The sequence below is a fragment of the Monodon monoceros genome, unplaced genomic scaffold, assembly GCF_005190385.1.
Source record: "Monodon monoceros isolate NGI ecotype Baffin Bay Population unplaced genomic scaffold, NGI_Narwhal_1 Super_Scaffold_7, whole genome shotgun sequence".
Taxonomy (NCBI): domain Eukaryota; kingdom Metazoa; phylum Chordata; class Mammalia; order Artiodactyla; family Monodontidae; genus Monodon; species Monodon monoceros.
In genome coordinates this window covers 77975141-77996300 of record NW_021703784.1, presented here as the reverse complement: position 1 = coordinate 77996300, position 21160 = coordinate 77975141, and the positions used below count along the sequence as shown (strand labels likewise).

The following is a 21160-nucleotide window of genomic DNA, read 5'->3' as shown; positions in this document are numbered from 1 at the left end:
TGTGTGTGTGTGTGTGTGTGTGTGTGTGTGTGTGTGTGTGTGTGTGTCTAAAATCAGCAGATGAAACAAAATAGGAAGAACTGGAGAAAACAGAAAAAATGAGCATGAATATGATATAACTATATATATTTATATATTTAAAATAAAGTAAGATTTTAAATAATCAATAAAGGCTATAATGAAAGAATAAGAACAAGAGTACTTAGAAAAAAATTATAACTTTAAGAAGCAACTACTGAATTCAACAAATGGGTTAAACAGCAGCTTAGATATATCTTAAGAGAGACTTAGTGAGCCAGAAAAGAATCTTACCTAGATTGTAACATAGAGAGACAAAGACATGGGAAATGTGAGTGACATGGTGAATAACTGTTGCATAGGAGCTGGGAGAATGAGAGAAAGTAATATGGGAAGAAATAATGTCTGATATTTCCAGGATTGAAGAAATATTAAAGAAGTTCATTCTGTTTCATTAATGACCAATAAAAATTGAGTCACAACCAAACACATCACAATTAAACATCAATGACAGGACAATCTGAAAGGTAACAAGAAAAAGAAAAGGACCAACTATAAAATAATGACAATTAGACTTTTCCTCAACCATAATAGATGTCAAGAGACAATGGAATAATATCTTCAAAGTATTAAGTGAAAATAACTATAAACCTGTTGATTCTATACACAACTAAATTATCATTTAAAAGTTAGGGCAAAATAAAGACAGATTTAAACAAAGTATGAGAATGTATCTCTCATAGATCTTCACTGAAATATCTCAAAATATGTACTTGGGTAAGAAGGGAACTGCTCAGAAAGGAGTGGGAATTGTAGCTAAGGGAAAAAAAAGTAAACATGTTGATATATCCAAATAAGCACTAACTGTGAAGACTACTAACTAGGAAAGATCATTTTTTTTTGTTAATTCTTAGAAGATGAAAGCTTTGTCTTAATCATTCATGTGACTTCATTAGTGCCTAGCACAAAGTGGACTCACAACAAACACTGATGATTAAATTAATATATAATGTATATATGAAACAGATGTCTCATCTCAATGTTAGTTCAAATTCTCTGCTTTGCTAATGAAGAAATTGAAAATATAGAAGACTGACCCAGTATTGTATGGCATATTGAACCCAATTCACCCTTTAGAGAACAGGAAAGATATTACAAGTGACAAAAAAATTATTGTAGTTTCTCTTTTCAATGTAGGCCTGAGTCTACCTAACAATAGAAAGTGTCTATATACTGAAGAAATTAGTTGGTTATAAGACTCCTATTAGTTGTCTCTAATCTCACCTATTTTCTAAACATCATAAAAACTATAAAGAAATGGACATTAATTTATTCATTCAAGAAATATTAACTGAACATGTATTATGAGCCCAATACTATATTAGGTCTTGAGGACCAGGCAATAAAGAAGATATATCTAATCTTAGCTCTTATAGAGTTAATAGTCCAGGTGATAAGAAAGTTATTAAATGGATAATTTTACATTAGAATAATGTAGGAAGTCAGTAAATATTTCCTATTGCTTACTGAGTGCTATATGCAGATGGGTACTACATACAAATGTAAAGGGAAATTATCTGTTCTCCAGTTTATAATATGGTAGCAGTGATTCCAAGTAATAAAAAATATGTGAAGCATCATATAGCCACACAAACATTAAAGCGATAAAATAAATTAAAATGTTTGGAAAATGGCAAAACTGCTAATATTCATAACAAAAATAAAGGGATGAGGGAAAGATAAGAACATATGAAAAGTTAGTATAGATTCCTAGTATTTTCAATTCAAGGAATACCTTTTCCAAATATTCTATAATATCTCAATGTTCGCACAAAGCAAAAGATATCACAGAAAATAAGTTTGAAGTATTATTCTTAATTTTTAATTATGATTAAAGTTTGGACATCAAAACTACTATTTCATTCACTATTTCTCCTCCCAGCCCTAGAAATATAATCGTTGATCTCTGTCAACCTATTAACATTTGGGGTTCTCTTTCTTTGACATTCTTTTGAGATGATATGAACATTTTAAACTCTGAAAATGAAAACAGATGCTTGTCTTCAAAGAATATTCCCAACATATAATCACTGACATTTGAAACTACTACTTTTAGGAATGGTGCTACACACTGTTGATCCTCTTAGTACTTTGGGGGTGAAGTAAAGACTTGTTATTATACTTACAAGATATCTAGACAACATCTGAATCATGTCAATCTCAGAAACAAAATGGTAATACAATTAATATATAAGACTGCTTGATCTTGTTTCTCAAATAGAGAGCTCTCATATTTACCACCAAATTCTTAAAACTGCCCAATAACTAGTTACAGGAACAAATAACATTTCTTCTTCTTCTTCCTCTTCTTTTTTCTTTTTCTTTTTTTAAATTAATAGAGAGAAGGACAAAATGCCCAGGCTATACATATGCATCCTTACAAAATTAATATCAATGGGAAAACTGCTATAATGCCAGCATATCACTTTGATTTTCACTTGCAGAAGCATACAAAGTATAAAATAATAAGAAATGGAGTAATGAGGTAAAAGGATGCATTTCTCTTCTCTTGTCCCATAGAAGCAGTTTGAAATTCAGCTATAATCAGGAAAACCTAGAGGGCCTGGTTATTCTAAAATAAGAATCTGACCCAATTCAAGGTCACATTTAGGATAGAAGATCCCAAGATAATGGAGAATCCCAGGGATTTGAAGTGTGTTGGGTCCTGGGATAGGACCCTCAATTGCCTGTCTTCTATTCCTCACAGCCCTCTGAAATCCTACCTGCTTCTTCATTTATTTGTTCATTGATTTTTTTCATTTCTGTAATTAATAAGTTTCTACTGGGGGCCAGGGTCTTTTCTATAAACAGCCATCACTCTCCCCTTAAAAGGCCCAACTCAAACATCTCTTTGTCTATAACTTCTACCCAAACCCTCCCCTCAATAACTCAAACCTTCTCAGCACATCAAAATCAGTTGCTCCCTTCTCTGGATTTCCATACATTTTTATTCGTGACTCTGTTATACATAGTATTTATTACAGGGTGACAGAGTGAGTTGCTTATATGGCTTTCCTATATGAGTGTGTGAGATCCTGGAAGACTGAGCTATTAGCATTCTCCAGCAGCAATTCATGCTGTACCTTAATCATAAGAAAGATATTTAGAGTAGTGTCATAAATAAGAGCACAGGGTCTAGAGTGAGATTACTAGCTTTCAATTCCAGCTCCACTTGACAAGAGACAAGTTATCTAGCCTCTTTGTGTTTCAGTTCCTCATCTGTAAAAATGGGGATAAAAACAGTACTTGCCTTATGGGTAGTTGTGAGGAATGAGTTAACACCGGAAAATAATTTAGGATAGTACTAGTACTTGTTCAAAAAGTGTGAGCTAGCATTATTACTATTAAATTATGGTTGGGCCACAGTCACTTGGGATTGGCATTTCCTGCTCCCTACTTGGTACTTCAAACTGAGGATAGCTAGATTTTTTAGGAGAAAGATTTTAAGGTTTTATTCTTTCTTTTTATTTTTTTCACATGTCATTTCATTCTCTTTTGAGTTGGACTTCTTGTACAGAATGTCTCTTGGAAAGATTACTTATTAAAATAAGAAATAAGTTTACTGGGCAGAATAGAAAGACATGCACTCACTCCCTCTTGTGAGAGCACTGGAATCACAACAAGCTGCTGAACAACTATCGACAGGAAGACACTGGAACTCACCAAAACAGACACCCCACATCCAAAGACAAAGGAGAAGCCGCAATGAGACTGTAGGAGAGGTGCAATCACAGTGAAATCAAATCCCATAACAGCTGGGTGGGTGACTCACAAACTGGAGAACAAGTATACCACAGAAGTCTACCCAATGGAGTGAAGGTTCTGAGCCCCATGTCAGGCTTCCCAACCTGGGGTTCCAGCAACAGGAGGAGGAATTCCCAGAGAATCAGATGTTGAAGGCTAGCTGGATTTGACTGCAGGACTTTGACAGGTCTGGGGGAAACAGAGACTCCACTCTTGGAGGGCACACACAAAGTAGTGTGTGCATCAGGATCCAGGGGAAGGAGCAGTGACCCCATAGGAGACTGAACCAGACCTCCCGCTAGTGTGGGAGGGTCTCCTGCAGAGGCAGGGGGTGGCTGTGGTTCACCGTGGGGACAAGGACACTGGCAGCAAAAGCTCTGGGAAATACTCCTTGGTGTGAGCCCTCCTGGAGTCTGCTATTAGCCCCACCAAAGGGCCTGTAGCTACAATGCTGGGTTGCCTCAGGCCAAACAACCAACAGGGAGGGAACTCAGCTCCACCCATCAGCAGACAAATGGATTAAAGTTTTACTGAGCTCTGTCCACCAGAGCCACACCCAGCTCTACCCACCAGCAGTCCCTCACAACAGGAAGCTTGCATAAGCCTCTTAGATAGCCTCATCCACCAGAGGGCAGACAGCAGAAGCAAGAAGAACTATAATCCTGCAGCCTGTGGAATGAAAACCACGTTCACGGAAAGACAGACAAAATGAAAAGGCAGAGGACTGTGTACCAGATGAAGGAACAAGATAAAATCCCAGAAAAACAACTAAATGAAGTGGAAATAGGCAACCTTCCAGAAAAAGAATTCAGAATAATGACAGTGAAGATGATCCAGGACCTCAGAAAAAGAATGGTGGCAAAGATTGAGAAGATGCAAGAAATGTTTAATAAAGAACTAGAAGAATTAAAGAACAAACACCTAGAAAAATTAAAGAACAAACAAACAGATGAACAATACAATAACTGAAATGAAAAATACACTAGAAGGAATCAATAACAGAATAACTGAGGAAGAAGAACAGTAAGTGACCTGCAAGACAGAATGGTAGAATTTACTGCCATGGAACAGAATAAAGAAAAAAGAATGAAAAGGAATGAAGACAGCCTAAGAGACCTCTGGGACAATGTTAAACGCATCAACATTCGTATTATAGGGGTCCCAGAAGGAGAAGAGAGAGAGAAAGGACCCAAGAAAATATTTGAAGAGATTACAGTCAAAAACTTCCCTAACGTGGGAAAGGAAACAGCGACCCAAGTCCAGGAAGTGCAGAGAGTTCCAGGCAGAATAAATCCAAGGAGAAATATGCTGAGACACATACTAATCAAACTGACAAAAATTAAAGACAAAGAAAAATTGTTAAAAGCAACAAGGGAAAAACAAAAAATAGCATACAAGGGAACTCACATAAAGTTGATAGCTGATTTCTCAGCAGAAACTCTACAACCCAGAAGGAAGTGGCATGACACATTTAAAGTGATGAAAAGGAAGTCCTACAACCAAGAATACTTGACCCAGCAAGAATGTCACTCAGATTCGACAGAGAAATCAAAGCTTTACAGACAAACAAAAGATACGAGAATTTAGTACCACCAAACCAGCTCTACAACAAATGCTAAAGGAACTTTTCTAAGTGGGAAACACAAGAGAAGAAAAGGACCTACAAAAACAAACCCAACACAATTAAGAAAATGGTAATAGGAACATATATATTGATAATTACCTTGAATGTGAATGAATTAATGCTCCAACCAAAACACACAGGCTCATTGAATGGATACAAAAAAAAAGACTCATACATATGCTGTCTACAAGAGAACCGCTTCAGACCTAGGGACACATACTGACTGAAAGTGAGAGGATGGAAAAAGATATTCCATGCAAATGGAAATCAAAAGAAAGCTGGAGTAGCAATACTAATATCAGAAAAAAGAGTCTTTAAAATAAAGAATGTTACAAGAGACAAGGAAGGACACTATGTAATGATCAAGGGATCAATCCAAGAAGAAGATATAACAATTATAAATATATACGCACCCAACATAGGAGCACCTCAATATATAAGGCAACGGCTAACAGCTATAAAAGAGAAAATAGACAGTAACACAATAATAGTGGGGGACTTTAACACCTCACTTACACCAATGGACAGATGATACAGACAGAAAATTAATAAGGAAACATAAACTTAAATGACAATAGACCAGACAGATTTAACAGACATTTATAGGACATTCCATCTGAAAATAGCACAACATACTTTCTTCTCAAGTGCACATGGAACATTCTGCAGGATAGGTCACATCTTGGGTCACAAATCAAGCCTTGGTAAGTTTAAGAAAATTGAAATCATATCAAGCATCCTTTGCGACTACAACGCTATGAGATTAGAAATAAATTACAGGGGAAAAAATGCAAAAAACACAAACACATGGAGGCTAGACAATAACTAAATAAGAAAGAGATCACTGAAGAAATCAAAGAGGAAATTGAAAAATACCTAGAGACAAATTAAAATGAAAATACAATAATCCAAAACCTATGGGAGGCAGCAAAAGCAGTTCTAAGAGGGAAGTTTATAGCAACTCAAGCTCACCTCAAGAAACAAGAAAAATCTGAAATAAACAATCTAACCTTACACCTAAAGGAACTAGAGAAAGAAGAACAAACAAAACCCAGTTAGTAGAAGGAAAGAAATCATAAAGATCACAGCAGAAATAAATGAAATAGAAACAAAGAAAACAATAGAAAAGATCAATAAAACTGAAGCTGGTTCTTTGAGAAGATAAACAAAATTGATAAACCGTTAGCCACAATCATCAAGAAAAAGAGAAAGAAGACTCAAATCAAAAGAATTAGAAATGAAAAACAAGAAGTTACAATGGACACCGCAGAAATACAAAGCAACATAACAGACTACTACAAGCAACTCTATGCCAATAAAATGGACAACCTGGAAGAAATGGACAAATTCTTAGAAAGGTATAGCCTTCCAAGACTGAAGAAACAGAAAATATGAACAGACCTATCACAAGTAATGAAACTGAAACTATGATTAAAAATCTTCCAGCAAACAGAAGTACAGGACCAGATGGGCTTCACAGGTGAATTCTATCAAACATTTAGAGAAGCACTAACAACCATCCTTCTCAAACTCTTCCAAAAAATTGCAAAGAAAGTAACACTCCCAAACTCATTCTATGAAGCCACAATCACCCTGATACCAAAACCAGATAAAGATACTACAAAAAAAGAAAATGACAGACCAATATCATTGATGAATATAGATGCAAAATTCCTCAACAAAATAGTAGCAAACAGAATCCAATGAAACATTAAAAGGATCATACAACATGATCAGGTGGGATTTATCCCAGGAATGCAAGGATTCTTCAATATATGCAAATCAATCAATGTGATACACCATAGTAACAAATTGAAGAATAAAAACTATATGATCATCTCAATAGATGCAGAAAAAGCTTTTGACAAAATTCAACATGCATTTATGATAAAAACTCTCCAGAAAGTGGGCACAGAGGGAACCTACCTCAACATAATAAAGGCCACATATGACAGACCCACAGCAAACATCATTCTGAATGGTGAAAAACTGAAAGCATTTCCTCTAAGATCAGGAGCAAGACAAGGATGTCCACTCTCATTACTATTATTCAACATAGTTTTGGAAGTCCTAGCCATGGCAATCAGAGAAGAAAAAGAAATTAAAGGAATACAATTGGAAAAGAAGACGTAAAACTGTCACTGTTTGCAGATGACATGATAGTATACACAGAGAATCCTAAAGATGCCATGAGAAAACTACTAGAGCTAATCAATGAATTTGGTAAAGCAGCAGGATGCAATTAATGCACAGAAATCTCTTGTATTCCTATATACTAATGATAAAAAATTTGTAAGAGAAATTAAGGAAACAATCCCATTCACCTCTGTAACAAAAAGGATAAAATACCTAGGAATAAACCTACCTAAGGAGGTAAAAGACCTGTACTCAGAAAACTATAATACACTGATGAAAGAAATCAAAGATGACAGAAAGCAATGGAGAGATACCATGTTCTTGGTTTGCAAGAATCAACACTGTGAAAATGACTATACTACCCAAAGCAATCCAAAGACTCAGTGCAATCCGTATCAAATTACCAATGGCATTTTTTACAGAACTAGAACAAAAAAGTCTTAAAATTTGTATGGAGACACAAAAGACCCTGAATAGCAAAATCATTCTTGAGGGAAAAAAAAGGAGTTGGAGAAATCAAACTCCCTGACTTCAGGCTATACTACAAAGCTACAGTAATCAAGACAATATGGTACTGGCACAAAAACAGAAATGTAGATCAAAGGAACAAGATAGAAAGCCCAGAGGTAAACCCACGCACCTATGGTCAACTGATCTATGACAAAGGAGGCAAGGATATACAATGGAGAAAAGACAGTCTCTTCAATAAGTGGTGCTGGGAAAACTGGATAGCTACATGTAAAAGAATGAAATTAGAACACTCCCTAACACCATACACAAAAATAAACCCAAAATGGATTAGAGACCTAAATGTAAGACCAGACACTATAAAACCCTTAGAGGAAAACATAGGAAGAACACTCTTTGACATAAATCACAGCAAAATCTTTTTTGATCCACCTCCAAGAGTAATGGAAATAAAAACAAAAATAAACAAATGGGACCTAATGAAACTTCAAAGCTTTTGGACAGCAAAGGAAACTATAAACAATATGAAAAGACAACCCTAAGAATGGGAGAAAATATTTGCTAATGAATCAATGGACAAAGGATTAATCTCCAAAATATATAAACAGCTCATGCAGCTCAATATTTAAAAAAACAAACAACCCAATCCAAAAATGGGCAGACCTAAATAGACATTTCTCCAAAGAAGACATACAGATGGCCAAGAATCACATGAAAATCTACTCAACATCACTAATTATTAGAGAAATGCAAATCCAAACTACAATGAGGTATCACCTCACACCAGTTAGAGCGGGCATCATCAGAAAATCTACAAACAACAAATGCTGGAGAGGGTGTGGAGAAAAGGGAACCCTCCTTGCACTGTTGGTGGGAATGTAACTTGACATGGCCACGATGGAGAACAGTATGGAGGTTCCTTAAAAAACTAAAAATAGAATTACCATATGACCCAGCAATCCCATAACTGGGCATATACCCAGAGAAAACCGTAATTCAAAAAGACACATGCACCCCAATGTTCACTGCAGCACTGTTTACAATAGTGCCAGCTCATGGAAGCAATCTAAATGCCCACTGACAGTCGAATGGATAAAGAAGATGTGGTACATATATACAATGGAATATTACTCAGCCATACAAAGGAACGAAATTGGGTCATTTGTAGAGACATGGATGGACCTAGAGACTGTCATTCAGAGTGAAATAAGTCAGAAAGAGAAAAACAAATATCGTATATTAACACATATATGTGGAATCTAGAAAACTGGTACAGATGAACTGGTTTGCAAGGCAGAAATAGAGACATACATGTAGAGAACAAATGTATGGACACCAAGGGGGGAAAGCGGGGGGTGGGGTGGTGTTGGGATGAATTGGGAGATTGGATTGACATATATACACTAATATGTATAAAATAGATAAATAATAACGACCTGTTGTATAAAAAATAAATAAATTAAGTTAAAAAAGAAAGAAATAAGTTTACTTATGAGATGTCATTGCTAAGTTAGTTGGCATGAAGTTACCATACCAATACACACACTATATAACAGATTGAATTGAAGAAATTTAAAATGACAGAAGAATAAGTGTACTATCATAGGCAGTAGCAATGACAACTATGACTCACTGGCAAGCCATCCAAATTCAGCTGTAGGCTTGACCATACCGTTCTCCACTAGAGTGGTAATTGAACTCTGGCATATTCATTTATTCCTTAATTATGGCAACATTAATACAAAGAATGCTCTTTGGGGAAGATGGAGGAAGCAACATGCAGGTTATTAAAACAGAAAAGGGATGTCAAACTAGTCTGATTAGCTTCATCAGGAAAAAGTTTATGTTCCACTAAAATTTGATAGCAATGCCCATTTCTTAATGAATGTTTTATTTTTTTATTTCAAAGGTTTCTCTCTGAATTAACAAAATTTTGCTGGGAAAAGATAGTGATTTCAAACACAAGTTGAGGCATGAGCCATCAATGCTATTGTGGAAAGATACACCTTATATTCACCAATGCAGAAAAAGATGATTATTCTTTCTAAAACTCACATAACCTCTAAGGGAAGAACAGCTTGGAATGAAGCAACCAGCCTATCACAGATCACACTACTTGGCTGTGGACAGGAATTCCAGGGTAGAAGACCACACTCAGGGTTCTAACTAGTGCACTTATTTGATCTCTGGATCACCCTAGTTCTGGATAGAGAAGAGAATAAAATGCTTACCAGTGTATTTACACTTTAAAATTCAGAGAACTTTCCAAATATCATCTCATTTATTGGTCATAGCAGTTACTAGTTATCCCTCTTTTCCAGATGAAAAAATAAGGATCAGAGAAGATAAGTGACTTATTTAAGTCCACAAAGCAAATAAATCGCAGAACCAGAAATAGAACTTCAGGATTTTTGATTCCATGTCTTGGGGAGTCTCACCTATTCCTCACGCTGCTTTAACTGATACTGAGGACTTTGATGCTTAGGTCTCCCACTCTTAACACCTAACAACTTACAATTTGTTTTCCTGAATTTTTATTTTACTCTGGCTGAGAACATATACATCTTTTTATTGATTTATTTGTTCAACAGGCATTCATTAAGCTCTGGCCATGTACCCAGTACATGAGTCAGAATAAAGGTTACATAAAAGTTTTAGTCAGGGAATAATGTCTATACATTTAATCAACAAGAATCAGATATATCTAAGAAGCTTCCTCCTGTCGCCTTTTTCCCATTGAAAAATTGATAGTATAAGCCTTCTGTCACTGATAATCAATGGATTAATTATCTATTTTGTGAATTTGAATCTAAATCCCAATGACCTGAAAAGTGATCAGTATACTTCTTTGATTTTTGCATAAGCTTGGAAACTGCAAGTGAATTTCAATATTCATTTAAGTAAAATATAATTAGTAGGGTTATGTTTGCTAAATAACAATGATCATCATCATAAGTATTATTCACTTCCATTTCAAGATGAGAAAGATAAGGTCTAGAACTGTTCAAGTTTACACAGAAAGCAAGCTGTAGAACCAGGACTTGAACTAAGATCTTCACATTAAACTAGATTTAATTTAATAGTTAAGATTATTATTTTTTCAAGTTTATCACATACATTTATTTTGATCTAGGATGAATTCTAAATCATTTTGAAAATCATAAACAATTAAATGAAGTCTTTCATTTCACCTACTGAATTTAATATTAAATGACTTTTTTTTTCCTTGATGTATCCAGAGAATTGAAAGAGAAATGGAATACAGAATAGCTCTAATGAAATATGAACAGCTTATTAAGGAAAATAATCAGAATTTGTTATTCAAAGGGATATCCAGAACCAATACCATTTTTAAGCCTCCACAAATCAGATATATATTAATTCTGCAAAATCTAAAACCACAGCCATTTTGTCAAAATTAAGTGCATAAATTTCTTTCCTGAGGAGCTTGAGTACTTTTATATGTACCATTTCCCATCTTTAAAGATTCTTATTAGTAAAAATATTTTATCAGAGTATTAGTTTTCTTCAGAGTATCCCAAAATTATAAGGGAGGGAAATGTGTGTTTTCTAATTTACCTGAGTACTTTAGTGTTAATGTTGTTAGACCATTTTGGTATGGGAGATTCACTGTTTCCATTTCAACATAAAAGGCACATAAAAATTTTTGAGACATATTAAATTCTTTATTCAAACTAAGCTTCAAAATCTGGTGTGTATTTTGCATATATGGCACCTCTCAATTTAGAGCAACCACATTTCAAGAGCTCCACAGACACAAGTGCCTAGTGGCAATTGTACTGGACAGTATAGGTATAGAGGAAAAGATAAATAGTAAACAAGCAACAAGAACAGCATAAATGCTGTGACAGGCTAATACAGTGCTATGGGAGCAAAAAGAAGAGAATCTCAACTAATTTGTGTAGGACTGGAAAAAACTTCTAAAGGAAGTGACATTTCAACTAATCTCAAAAGGAAGAGCTGACATTAGCCACAGGAAAGGGTAGGTGTAGGGAACTTTAGTGAAGGGAACACTATATACAACACTGTATATATGTTATTTATATGAAAATTCCTGGCTAGGAGTTCTGAATAGTGCATATAATCAGTGAAGTCCTTCAGGTTGTTTTTGGAATTACCTTACAAACTGCTGACTGGTAATTTACAAAGAAAGTCATGGTAGTTGTAGTTGTAAGTGTTCTATTCCATCCTAGAGCCCCAAACCTGTCTTCTGGAGCTCCCATGATCTGGAAGAATACTAGAACTGTAGTTATTTGTGCTAGCAAAAGGCACTAGGCTTTAGATTTTATAAATACAGCTTAATCACTTTAATTATTATATAATTCCACTAAGTATATTGTGATTACAAGTGTGGTGCTCTTTCTTGTTCTGATAGATGATTAGCTTTTTGAAAGCAAAGGAAGTGATTTATATTTTTGTCCATACGTGGCTTTTACTATGTGTCAGGAACAGTGGCATATTTCCCAAAGTGCTTGATAATATTGAACATGTTTAGTATGAATTTATTAAGAACCAGAAAAGACATTCAAATATAATCACTGCATATTATAGCCTGCTAAAATACATGTTTGTTAAATAAAGATATTGCTTAGGAACTGTATGGGGTTGAACAGTGTCTCCCATAGTTCATGTCCACTGGAAACCAGTGAGTGTGACTTTATTTAGAAATAGGAAATTTGCAGATACAATCAAATTAAGATGAGTATATACTGGATTAGGGTGGGCCCTATATCAAACATGACTGGTGTCCTTATAATAAGGGAAATGTGGACACAAAGACAGATGAACAGGGAGAACACCATGTGACGATGGAGGCAGAGACTTAGTGATGCATCTACAAGCCAAGGATACCAAGGACTGCTGGCAACCACCAGAAACTAGGAATAGTCAAGGAAGCTCTTCCCCCAGAGCCCTGCTGATACCTTGGTTTGGGACTTCTAGCCCCTAGAACTGTGGAAGAATAACTTTCTGTTGTTTTAAGCCACCTAGTATGTGGTACTTTGTTACAGCAGTACTATGGAACTAATATAGAAACCTTCTTGGGCCCTCCATTGCTTCCCATATTTCCTTATGAAGCAGCTCTCTTAAGAGACTTCTATTTAATGTACTTGACAGATTAATCCCTTTCTCTACTAAACAAATTGTATTCTACTATCTATAATTCCATATAGTCGTGCTCCCACCAAAAGAACTGTATGCCTACAGCCCAGAGCACTTATATTGTCAATACATAGTTCAATGAAATATCACATGAACTGGTGAAATATGAATGCAAAAGGAAAGACAGCTGCTGTTTCCATGAATGCTAAGTTGGAGACTTTGGAAACTCTTTCCTTATAAAGGTGAGTCACATAAATATGCAATCCAATTAGATGTGGGTGAGGTAATTATTAAGACAAAAATAATGAAAATCTAGAAAATATGCTCATTCAGATTACTTTGTAAGTATCTTTAAATTCTTACTTTATTTTAATAAAAATAAAATTAGAGCTTATAGAATATATGCCATGGCATCATCAAAAAATCTACAAACAATAAATGGTGGAGAGAGTGTGGAGAAAAGGGAACACTCTTGCACTGTTGGTGGAAATGTAAATTGATACAGCCACTATGGAGAACAGTATGGAGGTTCCTTAAAAAACTAAATATAGAACTACCATACAACCCAGCAATCCCAGTACTGGGCATACACCCTGAGAAAACCATAATTCAAAAAGAGTCATGTATCACAATGGTCATTGCAGCTCTATTTACAATAGCCAGGACATTTAAGCAACCTAAGTGTCCATCAACAGATAAATGGATAAACAAAATGTGACACATATATACAATGGAATATTACTCAGCAATAAAAAGGAACAAAATTGAGTTATTTGTAGTGAGGTGGATGGACCTAGAGTCTGTCATACAGAGTGAAGTAAGTCAGAAAGAGAAAGACAAATACCATATGCTAACACATATATACGGAATCTAAAAAAAAAAAATGTCATGAAGAACCTAGGGGTAAGACAGGAATAAAGACACAGACCTACTAGAGAATGGACTTGAGGATATGGGGAGGGGGAAGGGTGAGCTGTGACAAAGTGAGAGAGTGGCATGGACATATGTAAAAGAGATAGCTAGGGGGAAGCAGCTGCATAGCACAGGAAGATCAGCTCGGTGCTTTGTGACCACCTAGAGGGGTGGGATAGGGAGGGTGGGAGGGAGGGAGACGCAAGAGGGAACAGATATGGGATCATATGTATATGTATAACTGATTCACTTTGTTATAAAGCAGAAGCTAACACACCACTGTAAAGCAATTATACTCCAATACAGATGTTAAAAATAAAATGAGTGTTTCTACTATAAGTACAAGTTTATTACCCCATGTTTTTATTCCATTACTTATTAGCCTGTAAGTTTCATGAACACAAAGGCTCTATCTGATTTGCTCCCCATTCTACCTTCAGTACTTGGTAAAATGCCTGGTATATAGCAGCCTCTTCCAAGATATTTTTTGAATAAATAAGCACAAAATGGAAAACCATTCTTTTCTGTTTTTCCCTTCTCCAAAGAATTATCATCAATAAAGTTGTATTAAAATGGGCTGCTTTGAGCCTTAAAAATGGATTCATTATAGAGAACTCAATTTTTTAATGACATTTACAAAAATTGGGTTTTATCTACACGTACATGAAAATTCTCATTTTTAGTATATCATTTTTCATAGCCCTAATATGCATTTCGCATCATAATCCTTCTGAAAATACTTATGTACCTATTCTACATCTTCAAATAATTTCTATCTAATACCACAGTGTTATTTCCCCAAGCTTATAGATTAGGGTTCTGAGACAGAAAAGTTAGCTTAATTTCTTAAAGGCAGATTCCTAATGATGCCTCAAACTCATGAACTTCCAAATTCTAGATTAGCATTGAAATTGCCACTGTACTCTTGAGGAAATTGCTCACCCTTCCTGAGCCTTAGTTTCTTCAGTTATCAGATGAGGCTTTTTGACTTCATGATCTCTAGGATGCCCTCTACCCCAAGTCCTCATTTTCAGCACAGAAAATTCTGGATTTTCTTATCAATTAAAAAAAAAAAATGTGACTTCTCACTGCTCTTCTTTCCAAAATGGGAGACAGAGAACATAGCTAGTTAAAGAATGACAGAAAGGATAAGGTGGAGACGTGTTAGTGAGTATGGAGTAGGAAGAAAGCAAGGGACAGAAGACAGGGTGAATGTGATGTCAGCCTGCTAGGATAAACGTTTTGGGGAAGAAAATCATGGAATATTTTATGCTCACATAACCTGCAAGATTTTACTCGTATCTTCCTACAGGAATATCAGTGGTAAGTTGGAAGGGCTTTGAGGCCTTGAGGTATGCAGCTTAAAAAATTAAAGACTTGGTCAACTCTTAATAACTAAATAGAATATAGTTTTATTAAATTGTTATAAAATAGTTGCTACATGACCTCTAAATCTCAATCTGAGTGAATTTATAATTAAGTCTTATTCCTTAAACTATGTATGATAATAAGATAGAGGCAACTAATACTACATTCCTTTTACAAGCTATACAAATATTCCTTTTTTCTACATCTTTAGCTACTTAAAGTAACTTAATAGGAACTACTAAAAAAAATCTTATTACATTTGGTAAATAAAAATGATGTAGAGTTTCAGATGGTCCAACAAGATGAAGAATTTACCACTGGAATTCTGTTAAATAACTTCAGGAGTTATATTTTTGCCTTGAAAACTTTCATCATGGAACACAGCTGTGAAACAACTTTGGCTTCAGACAGAAAGGCTATAATAAAGCACCTCCTAGCTATACTTAGGTTCAAGAGGGTTATGGTGGTGAACAGCAGAAAAGATGAAATGTTTCAATAAGCCCCTCAGGCTGATTTAGTTAGCATTCACAAAGTGGAATAACCTATACATCACATACCCTTTGTTAGCTGGTTGTTTAGAATAGATGTATGAGTCACTGGATTTTATTTTAGCAGTTGGGCAATGCAATTCTCCTTTTGCCCAAAATATTAAAATGCAGAAATGTGAAACTAAGAGAGGTAATGTCATATCTTATACAGGATGCTTATCAACCACTGTAATGGATAGAGAAATTCTTCTGCTCTTGTCATTCCATGTTTTACCTTGGTAGGCACAAATGATAAATCACCTCATGCACAAAAATTTTCTATTATTAAACTAATCAGCAAACTACAGTATATTTTTAAAAATTGTGTGGGGGAGAGGTGTTGGAGGGGGGAAGCTTGCAAATCCAAAGAAAGGTGGCATAAGAGAAGGATAGGCAAGATTCTATCCTGCATGATTTCAAGTACAAATGAATCCCTCTGGGAGTTTGGGGGAATTCATATATATATATATATATATATATATATATATATATACACACACACACATAGATGTGTGTGTGTGTGTGTATGTATGTATATATATATATATATATATTTTTTTTTTTTTTTTCTTCTCTCAGACACGGTTCAGAATTAATGAGGGTACCTGCAACGATGCTGGCAAGCTGCTGGGTTCTGGTGATGGGGTAGATGCTGCGTGCCTGAACGATTGCTGAAGCGATTTTCTTGGCGTGCTTCTCCTCCCCGTATGTTCTCAGGATGGATGCAAGTGCCTGTTGATCTAAAGCGTTCACAACATCAGCTGCGGTGGGCATGTCAGGGTACCTACGCAGAAGAAGAGCCAATTACTTCACTGACGTCAGTTTTCATTGACAAGAGGTGAAACTTCAGAGTACTGAGACATAAAGTCAGGCATACACACATAGTCTAAGAGGTCTTATGAGGTTTTTAAAGTCACAGACTGAAATCTTACACAAATGAAATAGATTTTCCATTTTAAATACCCATGATTATGGCAAGTGGGACTGTATGTGACATTTATTAAGGTCAAGGGCAGCAGAAAGTTAAAATGCTTTACTAGCCTTTAACTCAGAAAGAAGTAATTATGGCTTATGAAGATTTCTCCTTAGAGGTCAGAAAGAAGGCAGAAGAGTAACACACGGAGATTACCTTCCTCCCCACAGATACACCAGAAATACATCTACACGTGGAACAACTCCTACAGAACACCTACTGACGCTGGCAGAAGACCTCAGACCTCCCAAAAGGTAAGAAACTCCCCACGTACCTGGGTAGGGCAAAAGAAAAAATAAACAGAGACAAAAGAATAGGGACGGGACCTGCACCAGTGAGAGGGAGCTGTGAAGGAGGAAAGGTTTCCACACTCTAGGAAGCCCCTTCGCGGGCGGAGACTGCGGGTGGCGGAGGGGGGAAGCTTTGGAGCCGCGGAGGGGAGCACAGAATCAGGGGTGCGGAAGGCAAGTGGAGAGATTCCCGCACAGAGGATAGATGCCGACCGGCACTCACCAGCCCGAGAGGCTTGTCTGCTGACCCGCCGGGGCGGGAGGGGCTGGGAGCTGAGGCTAGGGCTTCAGTTGGAGCACAGGGAGAGGACTCGGGTTGGCGGCGTGAACACAGCCTGCAGGGGGTTAGTGCACCACAGCTAGCCGGGAGGGAATCCGGGGAAAAGTCTGGATCTGCCAAAGAGGCAAGAGACTTTTTCTTCCCTCTTGCTTTCCTGGTGCGCGAGGAGAGGAGATTAAGAGCGCTGCTTAAAGGCGCTCCAGAGATGGGCGCGAGCTGCAGCTAACAGCGCGGACCACAGAGACGGGCACGAGACGCTAAGACCGCTGCTGCTGCCACCAAGAAGCCTGTGTGCGAGCACAGGTCACTATCCACACCCCCCTTCCGGGGAGCCTGTGCAGCCCGCCGCTGCCAGGGCCCCGTGATCCAGGGACAACTTCCTCGGGAGAACGCACGTCGGGCCTCAGGCTGGTGCAACGTCACGCTGGCCTCTGCCACCACAGGCTCGCACCGCACTCCGTGCCCCTCCTTTCCCCCAGCCTGAGTGAGCCAGAGTGCCCGAAGCAGCTGCTCCTTTAACCCCGTCCTGTCTGAGCGAAGAACAGACGCCCTCCAGCGACCTACACGCAGAGGCGGGGCCAAATCCGAAGCTGAGCCCCGGGAGCTGTGAGAACAAAGAAGAGAAAGGGAAATCTCTCCCAGCAGCCTCAGAAGCAGCGGATTAAAGCTCCACAATCAACTTGATGTACCCTGCATCTGTGGAATACATGAATAGACAACGAATCATCCCAAATTGAGGAGGTGGACTTTGAGAGCAAGATTTATTATTTTTTCCCCTTTTCCTCTTCTGGTGAGTGTGTATGTGTATGCTTCTGTGTGAGATTTTGTCTGTATAGCTTTGCTTCCACCATTTGTCCTAGGGTTCTATCTATCCGTTTTCTTTTTCTTTTTAAAAAAATTTTTTTTCTTAATAATTATTTTTTATTTTAATAACTTTATCTTCTTTCTTTCCTTCCTTCCCTCCTCCCTCCCTCCCTCCTTTCTTTCTTCCTTTCTTCCTTCCTTCCTTTCTACTTTTTCTCCCTTTTATTCGGAGCTGTGTGGATGAAACGCTCTTAGTGCTGCAGCCAGGAGTCAGTGCTGTGCCTCTGAGGTGGGAAAGCCAACTTCAGGACACTGGTCCACAAGAGACCTCCCAGCTCCACATAATATCAAACGGTCAAAATCTCTCAGAGATCTCCATCTCAACACCAGCACCCAGCTTAACTCAACGAGCAGCAAGTTACAGTGCTGGACACCCTATGCCAACAACTAGCAAGAAAGGAACACAACCCCACCCATTAGCAGAGAGGCTGCTTAAAATCATAAGTCCACAGACACCCCAAAACACACCACCAGACGTGGACCTGCCCAACAGAAAGACAAGATCTAGCCTCATCCACCAAAACACAGGCACTAGTCCCCTCCACCAGGAAGCCTACACAACCCACTGAAGCAACTTGAGCCACTGGGGACAGACACCAAAAACAACGTGAACTACGAACCTGCAGCCTGCAAAACGGAGACCCCAAACACAGTAAGATAAGCAAAATGAGAAGACAGAAAAGCACACGGCAGATGAAGGAGCAAGATAAAAACCCACCAGACCTAACAAATGAAGAGGAAATAGGGAGTCTACCTGAAAAAGAATTTAGAATAATGATAGTAAAGATGATCCAAAATCTTGGAAATAGAATAGACAGAATGTAAGAAACATTTAACAAGGACCTAGAAGAACTAAAGATGAAACAAGCAATGATGAACAACACAATAAATGAAATTAGAAATACTCCAGATGGGATCAATAGCAGAATAACTGAGGCAGAAGAATGTATAAGTGACCTGGAAGATAAAATAGTGGAAATAACTACTGCAGAGCAGAATAAAGAAAAAAGAATGAAAAGAACTGAGGACAGTCTCAGAGACCTCTGGGACAACACTAAACGCACCAACATTCGAATTATAGGGGTTCCAGAAGAAGAAGAGAAAAAGAAAGGGACTGAGAAAATATTTGAAGAGATTATAGTTGAAAACTTCCCTAATATGGGAAAGGAAATAGTTAATCAAGTCCAGGAAGCACAGAGAGTCCCATACAGGATAAATCCAAGGAAAATATGCCAAGACACGTATTAATCAAACTGTCAAAAATTAAATACAAAGAAAACATATTAAAAGCAGCAAGGGAAAAACAACAAATAACACACAAGGGAATCCCCATAAGGTTAACAGCTGATCTTTCAGCAGAAACTCTGCAAGCCAGAAGGGACCAGCAGGACATATTTAAAGTGATGAAGGAGAAAAACCTGCAACCAAGATTACTCTACCCAGCAAGGGTCTCATTTAGATTTGATGGAGAAATTAAAATCTTTACAGAAAAGCAAAAGCTGAGAGAGTTCAGCACCACCAAACCAGCTTTACAACAAATGCTAAAGGAACTTCTCTAGGCAAGAAACACAAGAGAAGGAAAAGACCTACAATAACGAACCCAAAACAATTAAGAAAATGGGAATAGGAACATACATATCGATAATTACCTTAAATGTAAATGGACTAAATGCTCCCACCAAAAGACACAGATTGGCTGAATGGATACAAAAATAAGACCCATATATATGCTGTCCACAGGAGACCCATTTCAGACCTAGAGACACATACAGACTGAAAGTAAGGGAATGGAAAAAGATATTCCATGCAAATGGAAACCAAAAGAAAGCTGGAGTAGCAATTCTCATATCAGACAAAATAGACTTTAAAATAAAGACTATTGTAAGAGACAAAGAAGGACACTGCATAATGATCAAGGGATCGATCCAGGAAGAAGATATAACAATTGTAAATATTTATGCACCCAACATAGGAGCACCCCAATATATAAGGCAAATACTAACAGCCATAAAAGGGGAAATTGACAGTAACACATTCATAGTAGGGGACTTTAACACCTGACTTTCACCAATGGACAGATCATCCAAAATGAAAATAAATAAGGAAACACAAGCTTTAAATGATACATTAAACAAGATGAACTTAATTGATATTTATAGGACATTCCATCCAAAAGCAACAGAATACACATTTTTCTCAAGTGCTCATGGAACATTCTTGAGCATCATGGATCATATCCTGGGTCACACATCAAGCCTTGGTAAATGTAAGAAAATTGAAATTTTGTCAAGTATCTTTTTCAAACACAACGCTATGAGACTAGATATCAATTACAGGAAAAGATCTGTAAAAAATACAAACACACGGAGGCTAAACAATACACTACTTAATAACGAAGTGATCACTGAAGAAATCAAACAGGAAATAAAAAAAATACCTAGAAACAAATGAAAGTGGAGACACGACGACCCAAAACCTATGGGATGCAGCAAAAGCAGTTCTAAGAGGGAAGTTTATAGCAATACAATCCTACCTTAAGAAATAGGAAACATCTCGAATAAACAAACTAACCTTGCACCTAAAGCAATTAGAGAAAGAAGAACCAAAAAACCCCAAAGTTAGCAGAAGGAAAGAAATCATAAAAATCAGATCAGAAATAAATGAAAAAGAAATGAAGGAAATGATAGCAAAGATCAATAAAACTAAAACCTGGTTCTTTGAGAAGATAAACAAAATTGATAAACCATTAGCCAGACTCATCAAGAAAAAAAGGGA

General features: G+C 37.0%; 1 protein-coding gene across 7 annotated transcripts in view; it reads right to left on the bottom strand.

Moving 5' to 3' along the window:
• Nucleotides 1-21160, bottom strand: part of METTL15 (methyltransferase like 15) — a 376873-nt gene that overhangs the window by 204547 nt on the left and 151166 nt on the right. For 6 of the 7 annotated variants that reach the window (XM_029207585.1, XM_029207579.1, XM_029207582.1 and 3 more), the window contains one exon: nt 16584-16762. In XM_029207585.1, coding sequence (XP_029063418.1) covers nt 16584-16762 — 179 coding nt within the window. The remainder of the gene's footprint in view (nt 1-16583; nt 16763-21160) is intronic. The other variant, XM_029207583.1, reaches the window with a different exon arrangement.